The sequence below is a fragment of the Cupressus sempervirens genome, chromosome 6, assembly GCF_028749045.1.
Source record: "Cupressus sempervirens isolate cs-2001-9-10 chromosome 6, ASM2874904v1, whole genome shotgun sequence".
NCBI classification, from domain to species: domain Eukaryota; kingdom Viridiplantae; phylum Streptophyta; class Pinopsida; order Cupressales; family Cupressaceae; genus Cupressus; species Cupressus sempervirens.
In genome coordinates this window covers 147,991,927-148,011,245 of record NC_143123.1, presented here as the reverse complement: position 1 = coordinate 148,011,245, position 19,319 = coordinate 147,991,927, and the positions used below count along the sequence as shown (strand labels likewise).

General features: G+C 36.2%; 1 protein-coding gene across 1 annotated transcript in view; it reads left to right on the top strand.

The window, feature by feature from the left end:
- SRFR1 (Tetratricopeptide repeat (TPR)-like superfamily protein) overlaps positions 1–19,319 on the top strand; it is a 260,775-nt gene that overhangs the window by 227,672 nt on the left and 13,784 nt on the right. The window contains exon 16 of the mRNA XM_089787186.1: positions 7,649–7,968. Within this exon, the coding sequence (XP_089643312.1) occupies positions 7,649–7,968 (320 nt within the window). The remainder of the gene's footprint in view (positions 1–7,648; positions 7,969–19,319) is intronic.

Here is a 19,319-nt window from a genome sequence, read left to right as displayed (position 1 = left end):
TGTCATGTTGAGAGATTCCATGACTTGAGTAATTGGAAAAATATCTCTTCTGCTAAGAGGGAGTGCTGAAGATTGGTAGTTGCAGGAGCTATCTGTGTTCCTGTTATAAGTTCTTCAGTATTATGTTTGAGATATTTTCTATGTAAAGATGATATATATACTTTGTTGCATCATCTGTTGTCCTTCTTTATGATCAGGTGTTATAAGATTGCAAAGAGTCCTCAGACTGATTGGTTATCCTTATGAAGAGTCTCAACTCTTTGGTTTGAAATGCTAAAGACATGAAAAGTCTTTATCGCCAACACATGAAACATTACTCTCTTTGTAATTGTTGCCAGCATGTATGCCACAACAGTCATGTATTAATGTGTCTTCCTTTTATTCAGGTCGACATTCAGGAGCTTTATTATTTTGTAGCATTCAGAATTCAGAAGTTCTCATGTTTCATAACTGTTGGTCATCAGAGAGCCACCGCCATGTAACTGAAGAGACATCACGTAGGTGTTGAGACTGTGAAAACATTGTAGAGTTAGACTCATCACCATGTAACTAACATGACATCCTATAGCGTTGGGCCTCTTATAATCTTTGTGGTCATTTTTTTAGGAGTGCCGATTGAAATCATCTGTGTTGTAGTAGCATGTTATAAAAGTTTTCATTATTACCATCAATAGTGGGTCATTTTGTTTTTATTACTATAGTAAAAATAATAATGATTATCTTGTGTATCCAATCAATGTATGATTTATCGTGAGTCATCTGTAGATGAGAATTTTTTGGTGATTTATCAGTATTGTGTGAAGACGTTTTCTGTCTGTGAGGGAAGCATATCTGAGTCTATATTCTTGTAAAGAGGAAAATAGTTTAGTGTTCATTAAGGCGAGAATTCTAAGTATTTTTTTGAGAATTGTATTCGAGAAGGAAGGTATCTCTGGTTTTCTTGTGTTTTAAGAAATTTACTATTTGGTTTATGCTATTCTAGCTCAAAATTTAGCACCACCTACCAACTCCAGTAATAGATTGACAACAAAAATTAGAGGATCTGGATATGTAATCTAAGGTCAAAGGTTCTATATGTAAATGCTATATTCTAGTTATCTCAGCCCTTCGGTTATCTTTTGAAGTAAGCAACCCATCGATCCTTGTGTTATGCATAACAAATGTTCATTAATAGTAGAGTAAGTGCCTTTCAATTTTAAATGGAAAATAGTGTATTGAGCCATTGGAATTTCTTTGTTTGCACATGATTGGTACTATTATTATTTGGCTTGTGATTTCTTGGGTTTGAAGGATCTTTTGGATTAGCATGTTGAGTAATTCAGATGGACATGAAATTGGCTTTGACTCCCAATTGAAATCCTCTCTTCACCTTTACCTCTCTAACTCCTAATTGCACACTTATTTTTTATATGATTCCTAGGCTTCTGCATATTCATCCCATTTTTTTAAAGACGCATAAAAAAATATCTAAATAAATAAGCTAGATTGGAATAGAGAATTGAATGGCACGCAGACATAATGTTACTATAAATATCTCTGAAATGTTAGCCTTTATTGATTCCAATGCATCATTAATGCCCTCTTTGAGTGCCCCATCCTTTCTGGTATTTTTGGAGCATCAAGCTAGTTACTTTTTCTTGCTGGCATTGGGGGCAATGGAGGGTGGAGCCTTGGTGAGATTGAGCTTTCTTTTTTTTGTGGCAGGTTATTTGAGATGCCATTGCAAATGACACAAGTTAACCTCTTGCAATGAGGGATATCCTGCCATCCCCACTGTTTGCAAAATGTCTATCAAATCCTAGGATGGCAAGGGGATGCTATATGTTTAAAAACTTTAACATTCCCTCAAGCTTGTTCTGTCCTCGGTATAGCTGAGTTAAAACTGAATTGGCCATATCAATTAATTGTAATGGTGATGTCAATCTGTTCTTGGTCTATAGTTCTTGTTGATGTGTTAGTTCTTTCAGGATAAATATCTATATTTATGTAAAATGTTTTAATATATATAATGATATTATTATATATAATATATATTAAATGGGATTAATATATGTTAAATGAAATATATATTATATTAAACTCACCTAATATATATATGAAATATTATTCATTATATCGTTTGAGAGACTGATTGAACGAGACATATATGTTTGACCGGCTGCTAATTTAATGTGTTTGGTCAACGTGGATTCAATGTTAGTAGATTTTTACAAAAATATCATTCAAACCATGGGTCATATTCCCGATGGGACGTGACTCCATGGTGGAGTCACTTCCCATGAGGAGTGTGACTCTCACCATTCATACATATGCTACATTCAACCTGCAATTATATCAACTAAGGAACACATATAATATATCAGTTTTCTATGGTGGATATTCCAGGTTGATCTCCGATATACATTTCTGCCTACAGTTTTAAGTATTAATAATTTCTGTAGTATATCAATATCCCATACAAGATTGTTCTCTGTTTCTATAAAGGGTATAAACACCTTCCTTAGAAATTTTTCTTCTGCACTTTGACTATAAAGATTCCTTATATCTCACTATATATATATATATATATATATAAGGGATAGAAATCAAAATAAAGTAAGTCTGATATTTAACATGGTATCAGACCAGGTGTCAATCCTGAAGGAATTAGTTTCACAGACAGAACTGCATTGATGAGGATGAACAGACTCTTCTGCAGATATGCACAAGTCGTTGGGACTAAAGAAACACCCATATTCATCCTATAGAGACATCCTTGGTAGGCTACAAAGAAATAATAAAATGCATCTAGAAATTTGAAGGATGAAGTTATATAACCAATGTCATTGACATATAGTGATCGGTAATAGCAATTGAGACCGGTGTACATTGATTATACAAGGAAAGGGGGCGATTTAAAATATATTGGATTGTCATTGATGAGGAATATATATTAGCAGAGGAAAGAGGAACCATCTATGTTTGATCTATTTTTAAGGTTTCAATCATCTATTTTATATACGTTCATCATTTTGGGAGGCGAAATCTCACATGAACCGTTTGAACCGAAATTTGAGAGTTTGATCACCATTGATCGTGGATCTTGGAGCCATAGACCTAGTTATACATATGTTGCAGACAGGATCCTTTCCGAGTATAGAGGAGTATTCGTTTGGCCTTTGTGAAGAAGCACATGGCAGACTGTAGCTTATAGAGAGGCTAAGGAACAATTCTGGTTATCCTTGCGAAAGCTTCTACCTCTTTATGTTTCATGTGAGAGAATATCTATTTGAAATATGATGCCAAATCTTATATTCTGAGGAATCTATGTTTAGTATTTGATATAGTGATGGAATATATATATATATATATATATATATATATATATATATATCACGAGGAGAACATCTTAAAGAACGGAAGTCTATACTCCAAGGCAGTGCTAATGCTTGTCGAAAAGATCTCCGAGGACATTCACACAACAAGAATGATAATACCGAATGCAAGGAAAGGGAATAATGCTTTGCGACACAATTGCAATATTCATTGTTAATTCTACCAAAAGCCTGTAGATAGTCAAATAATAAAAGCCTATTAGTAATTAAACATATCTCATCAACGATATCTGAAGACCAGCAGAAGACAATTCTAGTTGGGGGCATTGTTGCTAGACCGATTTCATATTGTTAGAAACCCCGAACTGCCCAGGGCGACCAAGGATGGAATCAATCGCCAATCGGAACACACGGTTCGGCCCCACTATAGAAAGGTAGGATGAGTGTCCATCCACACCAGTATGCTCTATAATTATCATGGTTTGTCACTGCCAGCAGAAGTTAGACATGGTTATTTTCTCATAATGTGCAGCTCTATACAAGTTTCACGAGCTCATATATGATTCGTCAAGAACCCCATTAAGATGAGTGGAACAATCAATCGTAATAGGTGTTTATTGATATAGTGTTCCAATCAAGAGATAACTAGATGCATATTGTGTCTAGCTGAAAGAGTTATTTTTGATGTTGTGGTAACAAGGAAAGAATCAGAAGTAGAACATTCACAGAGAACATATGTTAGCCAATCTATCTATGAAATTGATTATCGAGACTAAGATGGGTTCAATAATAATTATCGATGGTGAGTTGATTATTAAGCTATAATATAAAAGAGAACTGTTCATGAAAGAGTGTGAATCCTTGGGAGGACATATCTAATAGAAATACAATCATTCCATCATGCCCTAGGAAGGATCAAGCGCCACCAAATATAAATATCATAACAGACCTTGAAGGAATATTTGTAGAGTGTTCATATTACAAAAATTTCAAATAAAAATACACATAAAAATTCACAGATGGTTATTATATATGACAGTCTATTATCCTGATAGAAATAATTAACCAGATCATCGCAGATCAAGTATAGTAAAGACCCTAGTGCCCTAAGTATACTTATGAGATTAATTCAACTAAAGTATAGCAAGTCATTCCATCAGAGATATCATTGATTATATGTATATCAAGAAGTAACTATCCTGCAAGTAACCCAAGATATGTGTAGTACTTGTGAAACAATAATATCATCACTCACGTCTCATGGGTTATGTAAGTCAAGAAAGAATAATTCATAGTAAGAGAGGAGCATTCAAACATAATTCTCACAGAATTTTTTTAACTCATCCTAAAAGGGGACATCACAGTTGGCACAGTTGTCTTTTTTGGGGCATGAACTTGAGAAGAGTTATTGTTTTCATCTAGGTCATAATTGGAGGGCCACCACTTCCAGATTATGTAGTCTTTCCTAGATTATATTTTTCATTTTTCAGATCATAAGAGGGTCAGCATTTGCTTCGTTTGCAAGGGTTGAAAATATATATCTATGCTACCACAAAATTTAATCTTGGCACCTCTTCAGATAGGGAATAATATTCCCTTTGCATCTCTACAGTGCAGTATATGAGATTATAGTTCATTTACTAAGGTGTCATTTAGCTTTACTGGCGAGCCTGCAATATTTGTGTTCTTTTGCTTCTCAAGTGTGAAATAGATCATTTGTTCAAAACTTTGCATTCTGATTTGATATGGACCTTTATTGGAGAAACTTGTATCAGTAATGTTTAAGAAAAGAAGATAAAGTGCTGCTCTTGAAGCATATATCCTTGATGGTTGATATTATGTGCATCCTTCTATATCAAGAGGGAAACTGACATTTTTATTAGAGAAAACCTTGGACAAAGAGAGGGAGAAGATAGAGGACATGTTTCAGTTAACTTCCAAGAATCTTGGTGATATTGATTTATAAGGAGTACACACTGCTTATATGGTTTCTTTTTTATCAGAAAACTATAAGGTTAAAGTACTATGATTCATGGGATGAAGTTTCATGTGTGTAGGCTGGAAGGCCTTATGTGAATATCTAGACTATGACATTCCTAGATAGATGGATACTTGTTGAACCAAGGAGGATGACACAACTTGCTGCCAGGAGGTCAGAAGGATGATATTAGATTCAGAGGGAGTTTGATACTTCATCGGAGACAACCTTGTACTAAGAGGTAAGAAGAGTTGATATCAAATTCAAAGGGAGTTTGACGTCATGTAAACTTATGATGTCATGTCTATGACTGCATGATTTTAATGGGCCTGCCCCCCTATGTACATCATGAGGAAGTGACAACTTCCAAATGATTATAACTTGTACTTGCAGAAGTTATTGGAAGGTGAAGATCTCACAATAACTTAAATCATGATATACATTTTGTGTAAATGTTGAAATAGATCATCAATTGCTTTATCTTGTAAATCAACAACTAAGTGTTAGATGTCATTTAATTGACTCTCTATAAGTTGTTTGTATAGATATATGATAGGTACTTGTTGAATATCTTGCCTTGATATTCTAATAGGCCATTACCGCATTAAGTACTTGGTGAATATCATTTAGTTGATGTTCTGATAGGCCATTGCTTAGAGTACTTGGTGAATATCATTTGATTGATGTTTTGATAGGCCAATACTCATGTTACCTAATATGATATCAAAAGAGTATTTGGTGAATATCATGTGTTGATATTCTGATAGGCCAATAGCCATACGATATTTCCTTGATTTGTGATTTCAAACTATTACCAAATAGTGCTCTATTTTCATGTGTTTATCCTTCTAAACTAAGAGGGAGTGTTGATGTGTTAGTTCTTTCATGGTAAATATATATCATTGAATATCTATATTTATGTAAAATGTTTCAATATATATAATGATATTATTATATAATATATATTTAATGAGATTAATATATGTTAAATGAGATACATATTATATTAAACTCACCTAATATATATATGAAATATTATTCATTATATCATTTGAGAGATTGATTGAACAAGACATGTGTTTGACCAACTGCTAATTTAATGTGTTTGGTCGACGTGGATTCAAGGTTAGTTTATATTTAAAAATACATTCAAACCTTGAGTCATGTGCCTGATGGGATGTGACTCCACAGTGGAGTCACTTCCCATCAGGGACATGACTCTTGCCATTCATACATATGCTACATTCAACCTGCCATAATATCAACTAAGGAAGACATATAATATATCAGTCTTCTATGGTGGATATTATAGGTTGATCTCCAATAGACATTTCTGCCAACAGTTATAAGTATTAATAATTAGTGTAGTATATCAATATCCCATACAAGATTATTGTCCGTTTCTATAAAGGGTGTAAACACCTTCATTAGAATTTTTTTCTTCTGCACTTTGACTATAAAGATTCCTTATATCTCACTATATATATATATATATAAGGGATAGAAATCAAAATAAATGAAGTCTGATATTTAACAGTTCTGTTCCTGTTCGTCTCAGATCTCAAAATATTTTCCAAGAACTTGATGTGCTGTTAATAAGTACTTTTTTTTCCGTGGAGACCTGCTAGGACTTGAACACAGCTTGACTTTGCATTGAATATATCTTATTTAAAATAGAAAATCTACCTGATTCCTAATAGTTCCAGCATTTCCTTTTTGTGTCCATTCATTGAAGTTCCATATATTTCTATGCACTTCATGGCTCATATAGACAAATATTGACGTGCTATGAAAATTGTCTATTTCAAGGATTCAACCAAACACAAATTGTTTAGTGCTTGGTAGTTTCGGATATAGGAGAGCTATGTTATATGTTTTTGTCTATATTACTTGTAGTCTTTATAATCCCACTTTGTTCAGCAAATTATTCTTTCCTATTCTTTATCTCCAAAATAAGTTATTCATGTTCAGGAATTCTCTTTGCATATCTAGTCACCATGGAAAGATTTATGCAATGTCCACATTATTACCTGAATTTTATTGTCTGAATGATTATCTGTGTTTCATGTTTGGGAGACGGATGGGATTTGTTTAATCTTTTCCTCTACATTTGATAATAATCATATTCTTGAATTCTTACGTTACCTATAGGAATGATCTGGATAACTGGCTTTGTAAATTATGATATTTACAACATGGATTTGCAGATGGATATAATTATTTGCTAATGAACTAATAAATAACACATCACTCAAGAAAGAAAGAGAACAGATTACTTCTGCTTTTCTACTATTTGTTCTAAGTTGTTGTACTGATCTATCCATTGGCCCTTATTCCTTTTTCTTTTGTCTTTCAGCATCGCATGGCAGGCTTAGCCGCACTGGAAGTTGCTCAAAAGGTATTGAATACATGGCAAGCTCTACGAGAGTCAACCATATCTGGAAATGTAAGTGAATCCAAAGGTGGGAAAAGAACAAAGAAAAAGGATCGGAGTAACAGTGTCAGTCAGAACCGTGGGGGTGTTTGCTCTAGTAGCACCAGCAGCAGTAGCTGTCATGAAGAAAAATCTTCCTTGGTTCGTTATACATTGGGTTGGCAGGATGTCTACTCTATAGCTGTAAAGTGGAGACAGGCTTCAGAACCTTGCGACCCTGTAGTTTGGGTCAACAAATTAAGGTATAGTGTAATATGCTGCCCTATTTTACCTTTGTTTTTGGAATATATTTATCGGTGTTTTGTGTTGTCTTTTAAATGATAAATAAAGTGAAGATAATATAGATGTTTACAGTAACTCGTAAAGTTTGATAAAACTCAGAAATATGTGAATTTGAATATTTCAAATTTTATTTCAGATATGAAAATACACTTTTTAGCGAAAGTAAGAGAAACTCGGATCATTAAATAGCATTACATATCTGACTCAAACATACCCAGAAAATGCGGCATTGAAATAGCTTGAAATGTATATGAAATTTGCAAACTATCACTTCCCAAAATGGATGTTAGACTCTGGAAAACTCCAACAATGATAAAGAAGATTAAAACAATGTAGTCTCCCACCAGGCGCCTTTAAATTACTGAAAAATACACCAAAATTCTGGCTGGCCAGCTTTAGAATGAACTAAAAAGCCTTCCACATATTCTGTTTCAATTGGTGTCTAACAAATTGGCACACCATAAGTCTTTGTGAAAACTGAAATAATCAACATAATTATGCCCAACTGTCACCGATGAGATGAAACACTTAAATTATTCTCCAAGTTGACTCTCAACAGCATAGAGAATGTTGCCTATAAGGGGTTTCGTCCTCACTAACCTTGAGCTGAACCAAGTCCAATTCCAGAACCACATAGGGTTTCCTTAAAGTGAAATATCAGAAATAATAAACTCAACATCCCCAATTGGCAGCTCCAATCCTCGTCTTTTTTCTTGTTGGTTGTCTTTTTGTTTTTTCGCTATTTTCTCCCGAAAATTTTTACCCGTTGTTTTAAAAAAAATCTCTTTTTTTCTTTTTCAGTATTTTTTTCTAAGTTGCAGATTCGGGTTCAGTTCCAAGTTCGAAGTTCAAGAACCAATTCGCAAGTTCGACAAAATTTTGGAAAGGGGTTTGGGTTCGTTAGTACAAAAACATATATATATATATATATATATATATATATATATATATATATATATATATATATATATATATATATATATAGATATATACATTTTTATGAAGCATGAGTTAAAATTATAATGTAGCATAGTAGCATAAACACATTTAAACAACAAAAACTTTAAAACACCATACACAGTAACATATCATAGTGATCATACCATCATATAGTAACATAGTTCAATCAACTTCAACATCAAAGATTCAAAACATTTAAAATATCGAGTTCAAGTATCATTGTTTCATGTTCATTGTTTAACTAATGGAATGAAAATCTATTAATAATACGTTAGGAACCTTGCAATTGTCTCAACTAATCATATCTTGTAGCATCTGAGATTTCCTTGTTCAAGAGGATACAATATACTTATTATATTCTACTCTGTGTTGGTGGCCTGCAAAATCCTCATCAACACTATCCTAAGCAATGGTCCTAAGGTATTAGCAACAATTGCAAACTTGTCCAAGGTACATGCACAACTCCACTTAGAGCTGACAATGCTAGGCTAAGGGATACAAGCTCCCTTATACCATAGTTCATGACTCCATTTTGTAATTTTTCTTTTAAGCCATAAGTATCACAAACTATGAATTGTGTACACCTTAAACACTTGATAGCGTTCATATATCTAAAACGTTGTTTCCTTCAGCTAAATTTTGTTTTATAACTCATTTGATCAATGTATACTTGTGTCATGTGATCAAATTAGTTTCTATCTGGTTGGTTATTGTGGTTACAAAAGTTATTTATTGAACGGTACATAATACAAGTCTAAAATTGCAATGGTTGTCCTTATATTAACAGTTTTTTTTTTTCTTTGTTTGCTTGTTTCTGCAAATATGAAACTGACATTTGAAACCAACTAATACATTGAACATATAACACCAATTTTAAATAGCGGCAAATATAAATAAAACCAAACAAAATTTTGCAACCATTAAACTGTAAGCAGCACTATGAACATTCAACTCATATTACAAGTCTGATATACTTTGTCATTAGTCATCAATGGATACAATGTAATAGTTTACTATGCTCAACTTAAGGGATTATGACTGTAATACCACTTATTGCTGTCTAAACTCAATTCAGACCTGATATGGACATTTCCTAGGTACGCACAGCACACACAATTCAATAAAGATCCCATGCACCACCCTTTCCCCGACCTTCAAGATTGTACGGCACCTTGCTGCTACTATCTAAACCTGTACCACACCCAGATTGCAGTCATTCACCAATTACAAGCAGTGGGTTCGAACCGGTTTCAAATTTTTTAAGGTGGTTCGCCCGGGTTCGAACCAGATTGAACCAGGTCTGAAAAAAGAGGACCCTGGTCAAACTAAGTTCGAACCAGACCCAAACTTCGAACCTGTTCAAACTTATCTTGGTCCAGGGGGGGGGAGGTACCCGTGCAACTTAGATTTTTTTAGAATACTTTTTTGCTTTAATTCTGAATATAGCATTAATTAATAAAGGCCTGTATATTAAAATAAATCATCTTATTAAGTTATTAAGCCTTTTTAACTCCACGAAGTAATTTAATTTATTTTAAAAATATTTCAAGCTCTTAAAGTCACTTCTAAGGATCCCACTAATTACAATTTTCCATCCTCTTTCCAACAAGCTGTAACATTGAGGTGTCACATATATTTTAATTAAAATGACAACCTTAGTGGAATTAATTAAATAGAGCTCAATAATACACCCAATTAGTGACACTGGTTGAAATAATTGAAATCTAAATGATAGGAGTGATCCAAAAGATGAAAGATGGTAAACAGACCTAACTAGGTGATAGATGCCCTCTCCAAGAATCATGGAGCACAAATGGAAAGCTGAAAACATGGAATATGTCATGTGACTCTTCTATACTTGCTAGTACATACTACAAACCTAGAAAGTCAATGATAATTGCGGTACTAGAGAACTTGAAAATAAGGACATTACAATCCGGCCTTTCCCATGGATTGCTTCTCCTCAAACAATGCCAACACAACCCCACAATCATCAAATTAATCCACACTTAAACCAAAAATGATCCCATGTTTCGAAGTAAATCATAGAGATCTATAGAATCAACCCTTCAAAACACTATCTTGCAAGGTGCCAACACAAGAGACCTCATAATAACCATTGGTAAGAAGAGAAATAAAATATGTAAGCTCAATCGAGTCCTCAAAGGATTGCTGTCCGAAAGAACCTGTTGTCAATAAATTCTATATTGTAGCCAACAGGGAGAATAGTATCCGAACAGGTGTGTGATGGTTGAGTCACCCCTTCGGAAAGGTACATGTACACCATCCGGAATGGGAATTATAATCATCATTGTAATCAAGCATATCAAATATTGTAGTATCTTCTGTATACATGCGAATAATAAAAGGAATACTTCTATGTTACATGTTCTTGCCTACTGTCTGAATGTATTAATAAACCGTTTACCTTGTAGGGTAAACATTTGGCGTCGTTGCCTATAAGGACTGGGTGATATGAATGCCAAACACATTGAATAAAGATAGAAATAAGAATCCAGAAGATGACGACATAAGGGTGGCATGGGAAGTATTAAACCGCACACAACAAAGCGACTGGAGGCATAGACCCCAACAACTTGCCGAAGGGTGCGACAGTGGTGGCACAGGAGGTGACCACGGTACCATGGGAGCACTAACGAATGGAGTGCAGTCGCCGAGTCGATCAAGGGAAAGGTTCATACAAGAAGCCCGAGAAAGGCGAAGGGTGATCGAAGGAACAAAGGAAGAATTGGCAAATTGGTATACGCCTAGGCGGAATCCAAACGGAAGGGAAAAGACTAGCGCGGCTCAGAGTGTTGAAGGAACTCGAGCGTGGGGTGAACTCTTCGTCCCTGATACACTTGACGAGCAAATACAGTTTGGTCGAAACAACCAAGTCCTTGAGGAAGCCTTCACGCCACTTGAGAACGTAGGTGTCTGTAACACAAGTGTTCAGAACGACATGGAAGTACAAAACAACGGGGGTATAGACAACAGCGCACAACAAAAGAAATAAAGGGTACCAATGGCTGGTCCAAAGGAAAAGTTACCAAAGTTCGACAGGGATGGCACGGCTGACCCAATTAGACACTGCAAAACTTGCGAAACGATTTGGACAGCGAATGGAGAAAACGATCATGACAAATGGGCAAGGCAATTTCCGGCCACCTTATGAGGTGTAGCAATCGATTGGTTTTCTAACACCGATCTGGCAAAGTTAACGACATGGGAAAACATAAAGAAGGAATTTATTACAGAGTTTCAACTGCTATGAGACGACAATGAGATAGTAGCAGAAATCTACACCACAAAACAAGGGAAAAATGAAACTGTCTGTGTATATGCTAGAAAGTTAAAAGAATTAGTAAATAAAATGGAGAGTAAGCTAGCAGACGGGTTGAAAAAGAGATGGTTCATAGAAGGACTACGCCCGGAGTTAAAAAGGAAAATGAAGATTGTACCGCCATTGTCGTACACTGAAGCATACAATCGGGCGATGGACTTAGAAAGTGAACAGAAAACAAAGAAGAAGAAGAAAAGTAGATCATCCAACTCGGATGAATCCTCTTCTGAAGATAGCAGTGGTGATGAGAAGGGCAATAAGGAGGTCTGTGCTCTCCAGAAGGATATGATCAGGATGATGAAAGAATTTAAGAATATGCCGAAAGGAAATATCCAGACTAAAGAAAATGAGCTATGGTGCACAGAATGCAAGACAGAAGGTCACACTAAGGGATCATGTCCGAAGAATCAGTTTTGTAATATATGCCAAATCGTGGGACATTCCACAAAGGAATGCCCGTTCAATATGAAAACAAGAGGGCATCAACAAGTGCTCCTGACACAGGAAGCATCCATGTCAAGGGGGAACGGAAACACAAACAATGATGGTGCCACCTCGGGTGGGTACAGAAACAACAGAAGGGGACAAAACAACAATAATAACAATAATAGCATAGGCCGCAGTCAGATTTAGTATGATGCGAATGGCCGGCCGATGGTTTAGTGTTGGGCATTCAACTTATGGGGCCACTTTGCGCAAAATTGTTCAACAATGAACACACCGAAGTTGTTATGCAGATGGTGTGGTCCCAAAGACCATGAAGATGCCAAGTGCCCGAAATCAGGAGTGAATTTGATCAACATCAAAGCAGAAATGAATGAAGAGGAAGTCCTGGCAATCACGTGTAAACAAGAAAAGTTGTACAACGGAAGAAAAGAAGAGATTGGAAGAAGCACGAGAAAAAATTGAGAAAGGGATGCAGTCAAAGAAATCACAAACGAAGAAGGGGGACATTGCGGGTACCTCAACGAGGAACTGTGCAGAACAGAACATCATAAAGCAAATATTACAAACTGAAGTGCTAGTAAAATTAAATGATCTAATCCTCTCAATGCCCCAACTACAAACGAAACTCACAAACATGGCTCTGGCTGCTAAACTACTAGAAGAAACCAAGAAGGAGAAGGAAAGCGGAACAAGTGCAGCAAACCCAATGTTGCTAGCCCTCACATCAGAAAGTCATCTGGCGGTCGTAGAAATGGGTATATTGGGAACCAAACATAATTGTGGATGGAGGTTCAGGGGTAAATGTCCTACCAGAAGATACCTAGAAGAAGTTGGGACAGCTGACGTTGTGGCCACCCACGTTCCAATTGCTAACTGCAAACCAACATGGCATTAAGCCTCTAGGGATCCTGATGGCACAACCAATAATGATTGGAACATAGTTGTTCCTGCTCGACTTTGTAGTCATACCACTAAAAAGAAGGGGATATGACGCCATTTTGGGAAGAGGATGACTCATACAAGCAATAGTTAAACAGAACTGGAAGAAGAATACACTATCAATGGAGAGCAAAGGACGGAGATTCATTATTGATTTACACACACAAATGGTGGGAGGAGAAGCTGTATCGTCCGATTTAAAAGGAGAAGACGAAGGGAAGAAGCAGATGGAACTGGATGAGGAAGGAGTCCTACGGCTGAAAGGTGGATCGAAGGATGATGATCTAGATTCGGTGAACGGATTATTTCACTAGCAAATGGAGGATTATGATCTCTTCCAAAGTTGCAACATACTAACAATAGAGGAAGAACGGAATGGAGACGGATTTCCAAAAGAATTTAGGGAAGTAAAGGAAGGGAACGCACAGTTGGATAAAACACCTGCCCATGTATTAAGTGAGGAAAAACCAATAAAATATGAAGGGGCCATAGTACAAACCATGAACCTCGGAGATGATATTGAACCAAAAAACATACTAGTGGGAGATAACTGGAATCCAGTATTAAAAACAACTACATTTAAAATAGTACGGCCTTTTAGGAGAGCAAAGCAAGTGCACTATACAAACAAGCGTCAAAAGGAATACTAGCCATACGAGCACGTGTGGAGGAGAGTAGAAGGGAGTACGTTTGCCATAAAATAGGGCCATACGGCCTATCAGAGGTGTAAGCAAGAAAGGAAGGCAGTAAAAAAAAACAAAATGCTATACGACCTAGGAAGGATGTCATATAGCCAGGCAAAAGACAACAGGAAATCATAGGTGATCCACCGTATGGCCAGACAGGAGAAGATATTGTACATGACATACTGTATGGCTCAAGAGGGGAATAAGTATCACCGTACGGGTAATAACCAGCTAGTGAATTGGATCGTATGGACTCAAGAAGAACACAAGTTAATGCACTATATGGCCTTAAAGAAATCACAAAGACCGTATGGCAATTTGCATGTTCAGGAAAGATTGTACCAAAATCCAGAGAAAGCTTTGATCGCATGGAGAAGAGAAGGAACATCATATGGCCCAATTCCGGCCCATTTCCGTATGGCTGAAAGCTTGTGGGAAATTAGAACACCGTACGACAACGAAAAGTAGAGAAACAACATCTTTTGTATGGCTCAGAAAGAAGAAGGAAAGCAGCGTACAGTGGTTTGTACGGCCTGGGTGCAAGGGAAATCACTATACAACAGGGAGAAAAGTGAACTGTATGGCCTCACTTCCGTACAGCCTTGAGGAGAACAAATCATTGACCGTACAACAACTTTGGAGCATACCGTATGGCCCTACAGTTACAATATGGACATATGGCAATAGGAAATCACATAGAGGAGACAAACAGGCACCGTACGGCTATAAGAGGAAGAATGGCCCCGTATGAACAAAGAGAACACATGCGTATGGACCATACGGACATACGGGCTTAAGGAACACAAAATGAGTAGACCATACGGTACAAGGATAGTGACATACTCTATCATATGGGGTTAAGTGGTGATATAATAAAAGGGATCAGAGAAGGACAGAGGTACAGTAATAAAGTTACCCTTCAGAGGCTATAGTAGAGCATTCAAGAGGAAGAAGGAGCCGCACTCTTCAAGAAGCAGGGGGTTCTTAAAAAACAAAAAGAAACAACGAAAACAAATCAAAACAATTTAGAATGAGTAACTTATGATATCGAAGGGAAGGGAAAGACATAAAAAGGTAGTAAAACATAAGCCGTTGGCAGAAAGAGTATCGGATTGGAAGACTATCACAAAAATGGTGTAGTCAATGGACTTTTGTATGCGTCAAGGGTGCTAATTTGGACTCCCAGTCAGTGCAGTTATCAGTCGTGGGAAGTGTGACCAGTTGATGAGGCTTGGAGCCACTGCAGGCATAGAGTGTTTGGGTGCCAAAGGTGGAGAGAGCACTAGAGCAAGCCTTTCGAGAGGGGTGCTACGCTTTGAGGCACTCAAAGTAGGTGTTGGATAGGAGGCTATCTTGGTGGATGCATATAGAGCTCGGGAGGAGCTAATCATCTAGTTAGAGACAGTAGAGCGACACTTGGCTCGGTGTATCTAGGAGTTGGAAGCAGAGAAGGTGGCACAGGTGGCTATCAAGGTCAACTTGGCTAAGGAGACAATATTGTGTTAGCAGAGGCTACAGATGCAACATGTTTTGGAGACCAATTTGGTGCAGGCATGGTAAAAATGTGAATGTGATGTGACGGAAAGAGATCTATCCTGTTATAGTTAGTCATAGTTAATGTATTCTATTTTGTTAATCTATCTCGGATATTTTGTAATTGTTGTCCAAAGACGACTTTTCTTTTAGGGGGGGGATGATGTTGTCGGTAAATTCTATATTGTAACCGATGGGTAGAATAGAATCCGAACAAGCGCGTGATGGTTGAGTCACCCCTTCGGAAAGGTACATGTACACCATCCGGAATGAGAATTATAATCATCATTGTAATCAAGCATATCAAATATTGTAGTATCTTCTTTATACATGCGAATAATAAAAGGAATACTTCTGTGTTACATGTTCTTGCCTATTGTCTGAATGTGTTAAATTTTAATAAACCGTTTACCCTATACGGTAAACAGAACCAACATAATACACCATAGTAGTAAACTGTAGAAAGAAAAACATTCACTTCCTCAACCACAATTGTTGAATGCAAACCCATGTGATCCTAGTGTTCCAAATCAACCTCAAAAGGGAATTGTCATGCTAACATTGCACTATCATCAAAACTATCAACCTATTTTGCATAAACCACTCTCTCCTCTCCTAGAACTCTAATAAGTAAACTTCACCAATTAACCATGTTGAAATAGCTAAGAGAGATGAAATCAATACTATATGATACATCTTGCCAAGGCATCTTAGTGAAAATCACATCAACAAACTCACCGTCAATCATGATCTTGGGACATGAAGAAAATAATTTTCTCACCATAAAGAACCAAATTCAAGGTATCCACTTGTAACATCCCATAAATGGAGCAAATCAATCACTATCACAACTCAACAATCTACCAATCAAGTTAGTGCCTCTATGGTAATGCAATTATTATATTGACACTTAACTCCCAAGTGTTGAAGGAAGGTTTCTGAACACACCAACACATCCAAACTAATGCAATCAATGAGACATCATCCAAAAGAATGCATACCATCTCCATGTAGTATTTGTAGTGAGTGCCACTTACCAAAGTAGAAGCAACAAATAAACAAATTGTGTCCAAGAGAACACTCACAACTAACTACCCTATAGCCTATCAAAAGTCAATTACAATCTTCTTATGAAAAGATGTCCCCATAACCAACATGAAAATGTTAGGCCAGTAGTAAGAAATCTTAAAATATAGGAGATATGAATATGGTAGTAACTCAAGAGTCATCTCCTATTATGAAATCACTTATACCAAACAGCCACAACAATAGAGTGCTTAAATATGCTAGATGTTTAACGAAGAAATCAATGATAAACAGCAATAAAGAATAGCCAAAATATATAGAAGAGATGCACAAAATTACGCTAGGAAAACCCCAACCACACAACAAAAGACCTCATTTATTGATAATAAAATGTTCAAGTGTACAATGCTTATCATTTGATGCGATACACTTAACAAATTAGAGAGACTCTTCACATTATAAATTTATAACTGAAGGTCATCAATATCCCAATACATGACTCTGTATTTCCATATGCAGGTCATATGACACATGTATTTAATATTATAATTATCACAAATGTCCTCTTCAGCTGAAGCTGGCCATAACAGAAATAACCGTCCACATTTCTAGAGATGAAGATCTCTATCCCAGCTACAATCTTCAACACTCCCTCTTAGCGAGAGAGAGAGAGAGAGATCTTTAGCTAAACAGTTACACAAGACTTCAAAAAAAATGTCAATGATAAATTCTGATCTCATAGATCCAAAACATAATTCATGGAATCACTCAACATGAAAAACTACAAGAATTACAATTATCTTTTGTCACAGACTTGCTCAACCTGATGCTGTCATGGAATGTCTCAACATGTCAAACCTACAAGAATTACAATCAACTTTCATCATGGACTCGCTTAACGTGATGTTGTCATGGAATCTCTCAACATGACAAACGTGCAAGGATATCTTACATCACAAACTCTCTCAAAGTGATGTTGTCATGGAATCTTTCAACATGACAAGCCAACAAGGTCTACAATGAGCATTTTATCATGGATTCTCTCAGTGTAATACAGTCATGGACTCTCTCAAAATGACTTCCAACTCCCCTCACGGAATCTCTCAACGTGATGACATCATCGACTCTCTCTATATGATGCTCACTATGAATCTCCCATAAATGAAAGAGTTATTAGGTTGTCCTTACAATTTTAATAATTTCACATGATTAAAACTCATAATCAACAAGAAAAAAAATCACAGCTGAAAATCTTTTTCAAAGAGTCAAATTTACAATACCAAGCATGACTAAAATTGGCAGGGATTCCATAAATACTCCCTCTTAATTAAGAATCATTCTGATCACAACAATAAGCAAAATGCAACATTCCTTTGAGGCTGAGCATCTCCCTCTGGATATGTAACATCAAAGAAACATTCCCATCTCATAATTTGTTGCATCCTTTTCCTGCAACCAAGACAGATAAACCTAGATAAAAGATCAATATCCAATAACATGAAAACTTATCTTTTGACTCCTTGCTAACAGTAACAAAGACCTCAGGTTTCTATATTCCAACGCTCCTTTACTCGACAACTCAAGCTTCCAATCTTGCCATAAATGTTCTCACACTGCAAGTATCTCATAGATACTTCTGATACACATTTAGTTATCACACATGATCATATACAAAAGAATTTTGTGTATTGTATCAAGCACAACACAGAGGTATAAGAATGTATATTAGACACATGAATCACCAGTGCCAGCTCACATTGCACTACCTAACCAAGACATATATGTCTGGGATTACTCGTCTATAATTTCTGAACAAAGACACCCTGTGAGTCTGCTTCATTCGTCTGCAGGTACTGACACAGAGCAAGAAGACTTGATATGCTAAAAATGGATTTTGTAACGGTCAGTGAATTACCCAGCATCAGTATATCTTTGTCGAATGAAATATTCATGACCAGCTTTAGTATTATTCTTAGCATTGGACTGTTGCACAGCCTATGCATATGACTTTAACACTTTGAGGATAGACTTCCAATAGATACACTCTCAAATATAGCATTTGACTCATAAATAATAGTATTTGCCCAAAGGTAAATTTTAAAGTAATCTTTTACAAAATAATTATTGGAAACTGCTCAAAATTAATTCATCCTTTAAAGATATATCAACTCCCAGCTTGTGTATAATATTTTAACAAAGTATAAGAATGAATTACTTATCTTTATGCTGATGTCAATTCAAGGTTCATTTTCCTCCTGAAACCAAAGCTTCCACGTAAACAACGATCACAAAACAGAATCTTTTATCAAAAACCTCTCAAGCTGCTCACAACACACTCAACTAGGCAACTCCCGATAGAACATACACACAAGCACCC